Source organism: Pseudopodoces humilis, chromosome 27 (genome assembly GCF_049639895.1).
Source record: "Pseudopodoces humilis isolate 2021_Gansu_Grassland_sample_001 chromosome 27, ASM4963989v1, whole genome shotgun sequence".
NCBI classification, from domain to species: domain Eukaryota; kingdom Metazoa; phylum Chordata; class Aves; order Passeriformes; family Paridae; genus Pseudopodoces; species Pseudopodoces humilis.
Window position 1 is genome coordinate 829,155 of NC_142226.1, and position 12,213 is coordinate 841,367.

The 12,213-nt window shown below is 54.6% G+C and overlaps 1 protein-coding gene across 7 annotated transcripts in view; it reads right to left on the reverse strand.

Annotated features, from left to right (window-relative positions):
- The window catches only part of PUM1 (pumilio RNA binding family member 1), a 77,217-nt gene extending 69,065 nt beyond the window's left edge, over nt 1-8,152 (reverse strand). For 5 of the 7 annotated variants that reach the window (XM_088067469.1, XM_088067471.1, XM_088067468.1 and 2 more), the window contains exons 1-2: nt 8,022-8,151; nt 3,871-4,244 (exon numbers count right to left, since the gene is read on the reverse strand). In XM_088067469.1, the coding sequence (XP_087923595.1) occupies nt 3,871-4,233 (363 nt within the window). In that variant the 5' untranslated portion in view covers nt 4,234-4,244; nt 8,022-8,151. Of the gene's footprint in view, nt 1-3,870; nt 4,245-8,021 lie in introns of all 7 variants that reach the window. The other 2 variants (XM_088067472.1, XM_088067473.1) reach the window with 2 other exon arrangements.
- Nucleotides 8,153-12,213: the final 4,061 nt, after the last annotated feature.

A 12,213-nucleotide genomic window follows, 5' to 3' on the forward strand; every position in this document is an offset into this window, starting at 1 on the left:
CTCTGAGAGAAAGCAAATGCCTAAAATCATTTGCTTCTACCAAGCAACTCCCACACTACCCAAGTGCAATTCAGACAGTCTAAGTATATCCACTGCCTGCAATTCCAGAGGGACCACCAGCACACAACTCTCCCTTCTCTCCACTTCAAGCACACGCACGCACGAGCCACGGGAGACCCCAGCCAAGAAAACCCGGCCAATTTTCCTCAAAACCTGCTCAGTGTTGATAACTTGTCCCAGCTGAATATCCCGAGTGTCTTTCCACTCCCTCCAGGAGCAGCAGAGGCTGTTTGGGTTTGTGAGGAGATCTGTGCAACCTTTCATAACCAAGGCAGATCCAGCCCGGGCCATTCCTCACCTGGACCCATCCCATCCCCTCCCTACGTGATGTCCTGATCCCTATCCAGGTTTTTTTCCTGGATAAACAAGCACACAAACACTCCACTGCAGCCAGGGCAACTCTCTGCCCAACAGCAATCAGACAGCCTAAACACTCAAATATTAAAATTACCAGGGACCCTGACACTCAACCTCATCCTGCTGCTTTTTGTGGGTAAAAAGAGAAAAATCTGCAGTTAAGTGTCCTCCATGGAAGTTCGGTGATGAAGGATGAGGAGCTGCAAACACCTGGGATTTTGTTCAGGAGATCTGAGAGACCGAGTCAGGAAATCAAAAATCTGATTCCAGCACCACTTCAGTGTCTGCAGGGACAAAGGAGACCTTACAGCACAAGCTTTTTGTGGGGATGGTGAAGATTTGACACCTAAATTTCTGAAATTACAGGGACATCTTTAATTGCTTCATTTTATATAAAAACCCACACACACCTTCCAGAGGAGGAGGGAAAAATGCAACAGGAAAAGAAAGTTTCTAAGCAAAACACAAACAGACACAGCATTTTCCTGCTGCTCACAGGAGGACACCACCAGGAAGGAGCTTCTCTCCTCCCTTCCTTGGGAGAAACTTTTCCTCAGGCTATCCCTGCTAAAGCCACTCTCAGCTCAATTCCCAGAGCTGCCAGTAGGAAAAGTGACCAGGAGAAACAGCACAATGAAATCCATGGAAAAGCAGGCTCCTGCAGCACTCCTGGCTGTTTAATGCCACCACAAAATGCCATCGTTTGGTAAAAGCCACCGCAGTGCTATCACCAACAGACACATGTCTGTCTACACACCCAACAAAAACAATCTGGGATTCAACAATTAAAATCCTTCTACCTTTAATTACGACCTCCCATGCTCTAGGCAGACATTAACCTATATTAGCCTATCATTATTTTTTTCTGACTTCCCATTATCTTTTAGCTACTGAGTTTCCCAACCAGTCTTCAAGGCTGAACAATCTTTGAAAGTCTAAAATGGAAAGTGCAGTAATAAAAGTGCATCCGTAAGAAACTGAGAGCTGGGAGACATCCCTAATGATTCCCTACCACCCTGCATGTCCCAGCACTTCCTTCCACTTCTGTTTTTGCAGGCCAAATTCAATTCTAAACCCAAACTGAATGAAATCACTTTGCATGCGTGAGATTTGTTCCTGCTCCAAGGAATTTATAATTTAAGAAGCAGATGTGGAGGGGGCCAACAAGTCAAAAAGAAGGGCAGTGTTAGTATTACACATCCTGCACTCTGCTCCCCAGGAGTAAAACCCTGAGGCAAGCAGAGAACCATGGAAAAAGAGGGCAGGAGCACCAAACTCTGATAAAACCCTGCTAAAAGTGATAAAACTCTTGATAAAATGCCCATCAATCACTGGAGCACCCGGTATCAAATGAGACAGGGAACAGGGTTAGTGCCCCACCTCAGAGCTGACTTGGGAGAAATTAGACACAAAGATTGCTCTAGAGATGAGCACTGAATGCAAAAACATTGGAACTACGGCTGTAGCACATTTATCACAGAGTACAAGGCAGCAGGAAGCAGAAGAGATAAAAACCCCAATGTTAATTCTGCTCTGCTGGGTTATTTCCTGAGCCTCAGCTCGCAGAACTCTCAGGGGAAACAGAGAGCATCACACAGAATCATCTCTGAGCCCCATCCTGCAGGTGTGATCTGGCCACACAACCTCCTCACCCCTGTCCTGCCACCACACCATACAGGAGCTGCATTTGAAAAGATCATTTAAACTAGCAAAAGTTAATGAGCTTTCCCTTCATTAAGTGGTTTATTTATTAGGATCATTTCATTGCACAAGTTACTGAAGAAAATCAAGCTGAGCAACACTTCTGCTGACAACAGAGCAAGCCTCTGGAACAGGCAGGATTCTTTTGTTTGAGTGAAAGTTTAAGTCTTCCCATTATTAAATAAATAAATAGAAGTTTTTAGCAGAGTTTTTAATGACTGTGAGCTTGGAGTGCCCTGTCTCCACCTCCCTTATCTCCAGTGAATTTTGTTGTCTTTGCTTCCAGGGATTTGCAGTGAAAGGAGGATGAAAGTGTGAGCTGGAGAAAAAGAGGATTGAGAATTTATGACATCATTTGAATTCATGAAGTCATCTTGCCACAAAATGCCCAAACAATAGCAGGCCCTGCCCGGGCATCTCCACCCCAAGACTCTGTGGTGGCTTTGATTTGGAAAACCTACAAGTCTGCAAGAAGAAATTCTTGCTGATTGTTTTTTTCACAACTTAAAACATTAAGATCTCTGGCAGTGATGCCTCTTGAAGCAAGTTTTACAGTTAGTGACTGAAAACTCGGGTAATAAACGGAAAAATGACATCTGTTTCAACGCAGTTATTTCTTCTGAAGTGATACCTAAATACTACATTTCTCCATAAGGGAAAAACAACAATATTTCTCTAGCTCCTTAGCTCATACTGCAGTATTTTATGTGATTTTTCTTCCAGAACAAATTAACAGGGCACTTGGGTTTATTTCTTTGTTGATGTACACACTGCCTTCAGTGAGGCTGCAAAATTCCCTGCAATGTTTGCTTTTAAATGGTCTGGTTGGCAATACATCCCCTGGGGAGGCACAGCAGAGGAGCCAGCGCTCGGTCGCTTTGATTCCAGAAACTGGAGGCAGGAGATGCTCGTAAGGGTTGCAAAAGCTTTGTGTCTGCTGCCCTGGCAATATTTGTGGGGATCATTCTGCTTTCAAATGTGCTTACACTCGGGTTCTGCTGCCTCGGAGAGGAAGCGCTCGTGTGTCTTTGATGAGTGAGCTACAGGTCAGACAGAGTGGAGTGAGTCAGCCACTCGTTTAACTGCAGCACCAGTGACAATGCAACTGCTGAAAAGACTTCGAGTAAACAGCCTGGCCCACCACCCCTCTAGAGACTCTGAGTGCCTCGAAGAAGTTCCTAAAACCACTGCTTGGTGACACTCTTGAGGCTGCTCTTCTCACTTCAGCTACACACACCATCACCACCTTCCCCTCTACATGACAACCATAAAAACCCAACCCCAAAGCAAAGAAACCCACTCAAACGTACCACCAGCAACTTCCACTCCTGTGTTTTCCAATATTGGGAATGGTAAAAGCCCAACCTACATGCATTGGCAGTTTTGTAATACCATTACATAAGAATTATTTAACTACAGCAACACATTTGAAAAGCAGCAGCAGCAGTCACAGCTATGCTGGTTCACACATCAGAAAAAAAAAAATCAATAAAGGGAGCGATGAATTTTGTAAACATGCATTCGACTGTCACAGGGAGTGGATCGGGATTTGGGATTTCAACACCCTCAAGAGCAGAAACCTTTCAGCTCAGAGCTACCAGGGCACCGCCACCCTAAGAAGAGAGAACAAACAGCACCACTGTTGCCATTCCAACTCCACCAGAACCAGCTCCAGCTTTAGAAGAGCACCGTGAAAAGCGTCTCTGAGAAGCCTGCAGGGCTGACTCGGGAAAGCTGGGAGTGGTTTTCTACCTGATGCTCTGCGTGGATGTTGTCCCCGGTGGGCCAGCGGTGTTTGCTGTTGTTGTAGCCGCCGCCGCCGCTGCCTCCTCCCCCGAGCTGCTCCCCGTGCTGCCTCTGGAAGAAATAATCCACCATGGCGTCGTCCTGGGAGCGCCCCGCCACTCCTATGGATCCTGGCACGGGGCTGGAGTGTGTCCCTGCTGCAAGGGCCTGGTTTGCAGCTGGCTGGGGCTGAGCCTGCGAGCCTGTGCCAGATGTCAGTACCACAGGCATGGTGGGGCTGGCTGTGTCTTGAGCGTGCTGCTTCAGGTGGGGGCTGAACGAGTCCTGCCACAGAACTGCTTTTCTCTTCAAAACGCACGCTACGCTCATTCCACCAACACCTGCAGGGGGGACACGGGGGAAAGAGAAGGGAAAGAGACATGAAATCCTCCCAGCTGCGGCTCTGAGTGTTAAATAACACACCCATCTTGTGACTGCCAGGGCAACACCGCTGTGGCAAACGGGGCTCCTTCAACACTCGCTGGCTCTGAGAACCCAGCAGCTACGAGGGCACTGGGAACGCTCAGAAATGTCACATTCCGTGCCCCATGGGGCTAGCAGGATGCACAGGATGCCTGTGAAGCACCAGCAGAACGGCAATTTCTGCGAGGGACAACACACTGACTGGAAAACAGCCCCCAAAAAACCCATGGAAGGCAGTGACACCAGGACTTGCTGCTCCCTTCCAAGGCAGGCAAAAGAGGCCGGGTCCCCCATCCACAGGAACACTCAAGGCCCCCTGTACCCCACAGTATCCCAAAGTATTCCCTCAGTCATGCAAAGGAACAGTTTGCTTTGGTTTTGGGGTTTTGGGTTTTTTTTTCAATGCAAACTTCAGATCCCGGATTTCTGCTTGTACAGCTGATGGAGCCCCAAGCACAGCGTGCGCTCTCGCTGCTAACTCACAAGCTGTGCTCAGGAACCAGAAAAACCCATGGACATCCTTTATGGAATTCCCTGGAGAAGGAGCAGCAAACCTGGCATCTCGGCAGAACTTTCCAGAGCAGGCACAGCCAGCACTGCTGGTCCTGCTGTCCACGGCACCGGGGCAAAACCGCACAACTCCAACACATTTCAGTGCCCACAACACCCCAATAAAATACCCCAAAAAAATGAAATACCCCACATGGTTTGCATACCTGCAAACCTACAGATTAAGATGACAGCAACTCAAAAAACTTCCTATCCCCCAAATATTTTGATAACGTTCCAGCAGCACAAAACCACAGAAGTTTGTTTGTTATTTTAAGGCAGGACTATCAGAGCAGTAAGGACACTACAGGGGTGAACAGCAAAGTGTTTTCCCCGTTATGTAATACTCACACGACGAGCCCAATTCCTTTTTAAAGGCATGGGACAGTCTGAAGTCATCTTTATTAAAAAGACTGATAGTTTATGATTTAAGGTACCTAAAAGCAGCCCCACAGAGAGTTCTGAGGATGAATTTGGGGTGGTGGAGCCCTGGGAAGCTCCTGGCAGAGCAGCCCCAAGGGTCTGAAAGACGGCTCTGTTCCCTCCCTGCTCCTCGTAGTAGCCCTGAACAACACTCAACTACTACAAACAACTTCTACAAACACCCTACAAACGGTGGGGAGACCAAAATAAAAGATCTGAGTCGTGTCTTTGACCAGACTTTGTCAGCACGAGTGAAGCATGAGGTTAATATTCGGAGGAAAACGACTCGAAAAACTGCAGACATCAGGTTGTTTTAATTGCACCTCCAACATCACTTGGTGCTGCACACACACAGCCCCCAGGGCCACTCCGCAGGGCTTTTTATACACTCACAACTCAAATACCACGGACATCCAACAGGACTCACTCCTCCAGCTTTCAGAGTCTGGAAATCACCACCTTCCCCACATAGTTAAAAACACACTGGAAACTCGATATGACTAAATCTTGACTGGTTTTAAGACTGCAATTCGGTTTAATGGCGTTTTTCCTCTGATTTCCTTTTAGCAAACAATATCAAAATCTTTCAGTAACATCACATGAAGCACTCGAGCTCCTCTATGCAAAAAGAATTTAAAAAATTAAGTAACTAATGGTAAGAATTTAATTTATCATCAAAACGAGGTGTGCACTAACTGCAGCAATGAAATCTGAGCGGGCCCCTCCAAAGGAAGTTACAAGTTATCTCAGGGCAGACCGTAAAAAAAAAAAACAACCAAACAAAGGAAGATACTATGAATCCCCACCAAAAAAATTCCCAGTATCTACAGACTGTCCCAGCCCATTCCCAGTGCCAAACAAGGTACAAAGTTGCACTGCCGCAGCCTTTGCTCCTTCAAAAGGCCGCGCGCCCCTCCGTCCACCAATTAATTGAATCAATTAATTGAATCAAGGTGTTTATGGTGAAAATCGGGAGGCTCCAGAAAAGCTGAGTGGATTAAGGAGAGGCTGCTCCCAGGCGCTTCCTCTGCTGCTGCGAACACGAGAGGCGAACTTGGCACAGGAGACATTTTGCAAGGGAGCGCTGCGGGCAGCTCGGGGGCAGTTCCCAGCCGGGTTTTTATGGGAATTTCGCGATCCGGACAGCGGGACAGCTGAATCCTGTCACTCACGGCTGCACGAAGTCACCTACACGGCAAAGCCGCAGCTGCTCGGGGCCTCCCGAGCCTCTTTCATTCCCAAACTCTTCCTAAAAATAGAGCATCAACTTTTCCCAGGTGGGCAGAAGGCCGGATTTGCAAACAAAGGCTTCGGTGCCGAGCTCAGGGAGGGCGGCTCTGCTTTTCCCTGGATGAGAACTCGGCACGGGAATGAACTGCTCCGTGTGCTCACAATTCTTCCGATTCTGGGACGCTCCGCAAACAACAAAAAAACTTCCGAGGAATCTCCCCGCGAGTTTGAATCACCGGCGGTGACAACGCTGAATAAAAGAGCTTTAATCCGCACAGAGCCCGGCTCCACAGCCACATCCTCACGGCTCCGATTCCCTATTCCCCTCAAAATCACAGATTATGACAAAAAAAGCGTTTCAAAAAAGTTCAACCCCAAAGCAGAGGAGTCTGGGCTGGGTGGGTTTACTTTTTTTTTGGGGGGAAGTTGCAGTGGGAATGAAAGCAGAGCCATTGTTTGAGAGCGGTGTGGCCTAGCAGAACTTTTAACGTTATCCCTGTGTTTTCCTGGAATCCTGGGGAGACGCAGCGCTCAATTCCTGACCCACGGGATTCTCAAAACCAGCACTAAAAACCCCAAAAGGACCCACGGTCCCCCTTACCCCACCTCCGTCCCTCCTCAGAAAGGAAATTCCTTACTCATGATCTGCCTAGTAAAAATCTCTGCTCCGAACAAAGTTATTAAACATTGACCAAAGCAAACAACAACAACAACAACAAAAAAAAAAAACCCAGAGAATTTCTCAGGTTGGGGCGAGAGGCTCTTAAAATTCCAACTTTGCAGCTCACAAGGGCAGAAGCTGTTGTTATGTGAGCACGAGATAAAAACAAGGGGGAAAAAAAAACCCCCAAACACAAAACCCCCGGGGTCACCCAGCACATCTAAAAGGATCGTGAGCTTTTTTCCTCCCTCCCGCCGCCAGCCCCGACCCTCTCCTCTCCCAGGGACCCCCCGAAGCTCCGAGACCCCCCAAAAGCGGAGGGGAAGGAAGCCAAGCACCCCCCGGAGCCCCGGGGGCAACAAAGCGGGGCCTCGGCCGGAGCGACAGAGCCCCCCGGGACGGAGCCCCGAGGAGAAGGGGGAGCCCCCCGGGATGAGAGCCGTGCGGGAGGAGGGGGAGACCCTCCCCGGGAGAAGGGGGAGCCCCACGGAGCGAGGGAGAGCGGCCGGCGGGGCGGGGCCCGGGGCAAGGCGGCTGCGGGCCGGGATGGCCCCCCGCCCCCCCACCATTACCCCCCGCCCCCGTCACCGGGGCCCCCCAGGGGCCGCGCCCGGGGCCCGGGGGTCCCCCCACGCCCCCTCCCCGCTAACAATGGGCCCAGGCCGCGGCCCCGACACGGAGCGGGGCGGGAGCGCCGGCGCAGCGCCCCCGCCGCCGCTCGCCTTCGGGGCGGCCTGGGGCCTCTCCTCCCGCGCCCCCCGCCAATATGCGCCCACGGGCGGGTCCGCGGGGGTCCGCGGCGCGGCGGGGCCGGCGCCGGGCCGCTACTCACGGGCGGGGCGCTCGGATGCAGACGGATGCCGGGCCCCCCCCGGCCGCTCGCCGCTGCCTCTCCCCGGCCGCTCACTCCGACAACATGGCGGCGCGGCGGGGCCGCGGCCGCGCTGCACCACGGGAAGGCGAGGCCGCCCCAGCGCCGCCGGGACGGGGCGGGATGGGAAGGGAAGGGACGGGACGGGATGGAGCGGGATGGAACGGAACGGAACGGAACGGGGCGGGATGGGACGGGATGGGAAGGGATGGGATGGGATGGAGCGGGATGGAACGGAACGGAACGGAACGGAACGGGACGGGACGGGATGGGATGGGAAGGGATGGGATGGGAAGGGATGGGATGGAGCGGGACGGGATGGGATGGAACAGGATGGGACGGGAGGGAACGGGACGGGATGGGATGGGATGGAGCGGAATAGACCGGGACTGGATGGACCGGATCGGGACGGGGCGCGATGGGATGGGATGGAACGGGATGGAGCGGGACAGGGCGGGATGGACCGGAACGGGACGGGATGGAGCGGGCCGGACCGGGAAGGAACGGGATGGAGCGGAAAGGGACGGGCCGGACCGGGAAGGGACGGGATGGAGCGGGAAGGGACGGGCCGGACCGGGATGTGCCCCGACCCCGCCGCGCCGCCCCGGCCGCGGTCAGCCCGCAGCGCCCTCCCAGCGTGGCCCCTGCCCCGGCCGGGGGTGCGGGCCCAGTCCCGCTTTCAGCCCCGCGCTCCCGCTGGCACCGCCAGCAGCGCTCGCTGGCCGGCCGGGGATGTGGCTGAGCCCCCCCGGCACGGGCACCCTTATTTCCCCGCTAGCCCGGGCATCCTGAACCCCGCTCTGCACCCCGCTGGACACCCCACCTCCCCCAGCCTTGGCGGTCCCAGCTTGCGCACACCGAGCCGGGACACACTGAGCTCCCCAGGCTGGGCACCCCGAGTGCTCTCCGTCCGAGCCCCCCACAGCCTGGGCATCCTGAGCCCCCCAGGCTGGGCACCCCGAGTGCTCTCCGTCCGAGCCCCCCAGCTTTACTCCGGAGTCCCCCAGCCCTGGCACACCGAGCCCCCAGCAGCGGGGATGCCCCTCCCGCCCCAGAACCGCCCCGGGGGCACCCAGCGGCGCCTCCTCACCCTCCACCAACAGCCAAACACAATTTTGGGGTGGTTCCCCCTGGGTGCCTCCCCCTCGCCATGTGCCGCGGGCACCGAGCCGGGGCTGCGGGGGAACTACAGCCCCCGGCGGGCGGCGCCGGGCGCGGAGCCCGGGCAGGGCGGGCGGCGCTGGACGCTGGGAGCGGTAGTTCTGCCCCGGCTCCTCCATGTTCAAGGGACAGCCCGTGGCCAAGCGCCTTCGTGCCCCTCCTGCCCCGCTGCCTTTGGGGGGATGGAGCGCTCGATGCGCTCATGGAATGTTCTCTCTCCAGGCACGCAGGGAAACGGGAGGGACGAGCCCGAGCTGGGAGAGCTCCGGACGTGCCCTCACCTGCGAGGAGAGAGGAGCAGCCGCTGTCTCCAGGGGCTCCGGCCGGCCCTGGGGCACAGAGCCCGCAGCACGGGCGGCTCCCGCAGCTTTTGTGGCTTGCGAGGGTACAAGAAGTCACTTCAAGCGCGGGTCCTCAGTCATTAAAACACGTGCAAAGCTGGCTTCAGCCGTGCCTTGCATCCATTCCCCGCTCCATGGGCTGGCGGGGCGATGGATGGGTGTTTCCACCACCTCTTCCAGCGTGCCCTTCCCTTGGGGGGCAGCAGGACCGATCCCCAAAACCTGGGGAAACGCGGCTTGGAGGGTTCGGTGCTGAGCGCCCCAGGCCGGGCGTGACAGGCAAGGGTCGAGATAAAACAGCGAGCAAAGGTTTTCCCTGCGGAGCCTGGGGTTGGAACCGAGCCTTGCACGGACACACAGCAGCGTCCTGGGCCAGCAGCAGCCCGGCTTCTGTGACCTGGCCAAGCCCTGCTGGGATAAGCTCGGCTCTGCTGGGCTCGGCTCTGCTGAGACACGAGTGGCTGAGAGGTGGACACAGCTCTTCTGGGTCATTGCTGTGTCTTGAATTCCCGGGAGAGGGGAGGGAGCTGCAGAGGGAGTCCTGTGAGAAGCAGCTGAGGGAGCTGGGAAGGGGCTGGAGAATTCCTGAGGGAGCTGGGAAGGGGCTGGAGAATCCCTGAGGGAGCTGGGAAGGGGCTGGAGAATTCCTGAGGGAGCTGGGAAGGGGCTGGAGAATTCCTGAGGGAGCTGGGAAGGGGCTGGAGAATTCCTGAGGGAGCTGGGAAGGGGCTGGAGAATTCCTGAGGGAGCTGGGAAGGGGCTCAGGCTGGAGCAAAGGAGGCTCAGGGGGAATTTCTGGCTCTGCACAAGTCCCTGGCAGGAGGGGACAGCCGGGGGGGTCGGGCTCTGCTCCCAGGGAACAACATGAGAGGAAATAGACCCAGGTTGTGCCAAGGAGTTGGATATCAGGAAAAATTTGGATATCAGGCATTGGCACAGGTGGTGAAGCCCTGACCCCTGAAAGCGTTCAAAAAATACGTAAATGTGGCATTTGAGAACATGGTTTAGTGGTGAACATGGCAGTGCTGGGTTAATGTTTGGATGATCTTAGAGGATCCTTTCCAACCTGAACGGTTCCATGGTTCTGTGGGGTCCATGCAGTGTCCCCAGAATGCCAGCGGTGCGGGAGAGGCGATGTGAAAGGTGGAACTGTGTCGTGTGGGAGCTGGAGCAGCTGAATCTGCCTGCACAGCTTTCTCCTGTGGTGCCACCCATCCCTGGGCTGATACCAGCCATGGCCCCTGGGTGACAGAGATTTGGGCTGCAAAGGGGACAGGAGCTCTTTCCCACTCTGTCCTCACCGGGCACAGAGGGCTGGGGTGTCCCTGCGCTTCCTCTGGTCACTGCTGGGCTCTGTCCCTGCCAGCTGCCACCCTCAGCACCCCGGCTGGCTGTCCCTGCGCTGTCCCCAGCGCTGCCCCCCTGCCAGGTGGGCTCAGCACACACCCAGGCTGCTTGCTGACACTGGAAACGTGCTCTCTGTTAATTAGACCTGGAATAATTACAGTTACGCCGCTGGAATGAGAGGGGGAGGGAAGGAGTCCTGCTGGGGATGGAGTGTGAGTGGTTCAAACCCTCATTTGCCGGTGAATTTTGCTGGATTTAGGGAGAAGTCCTGCGGCTGTGAGGCTGAGGGGGAGTTTGGGTCTCATCTCCAGCACTTCCATCCCTCCCACAGCCTCTCCTGCCTCCCACCGCTGCCATCCTCTCTTCTGCCCGAGCTCCCAGCTTGTTGCCATCCATGGAAAAGTCTCCCACTGGGAGAACATGCTGCTCCAAAAACTTCAGAGCCAGAGTGAGAGGAGCAGGCAGTGAAATAACTTCCACCTCCACAGGAGAAACCTTCTGGGGGTGGAAATGTCCTTCTGATCTTCCATGCACCGTTGGCCACCAGGAGCTGCCCCAGCTGACCCCAGCCCAGTCCTGACAGGAGTTATCCTGGGATACATCTTCATCTGCAAAGGGAAAAAGGGACCTCCAGGAGGTGACTGCTGTCCTCCCACCTCCCAGTGACTCACTGGAAGGGCTTTTCTCCCTCTGTTCCCCACAGAAGGGGCTTCAATACACGGTGATCTTCACCGAGCATCAAAATTCCACATCCTGACCCACTGCCCAAATCCAAACCCTCCTTCCCTGCTCTGCCCAGATGCTGTTCCTGGTGGCACCATGCCCAGCACCACTGAACCTTCTCTTTGAAGGCGTCTGAGAGCAAACCAACCCAGCTCTGCTGCCGTGATTCATCCTGCTGGGAGCAGAGCTTCCCACAGCTCCCCAAGGGAGACACCTGCACGGGACAGGGGGTTCACCTGGGGAAAAAACACATTGGGGGCTCCTAAAAGTGGCTTCGGTGCTGCCCCAGGGAGGCCTGGCTGTCCCCAGCCTTGGGACATCCAGGACTTTTATTTCAGCGACAATTTGATGCCTGCAGTTAAAAGCTAAACCGAAGGAAAGAAGATCTCCCTCTGTGTAGAGCACCAACATCTCCTTGGCCACCAGAAAAAAGAAATCTAAAAAATCCACTGACTCAACTTTTCCCAAACCAAGCCAAAAACTGCTGAGGTCTTTATGCAGAATATTTTCAGAGTGTGCTGGCTTGACCAAGAAACCCTCGAGAAGCCAAGTGCATCATTGATTTGCATCACTGGGGCAGC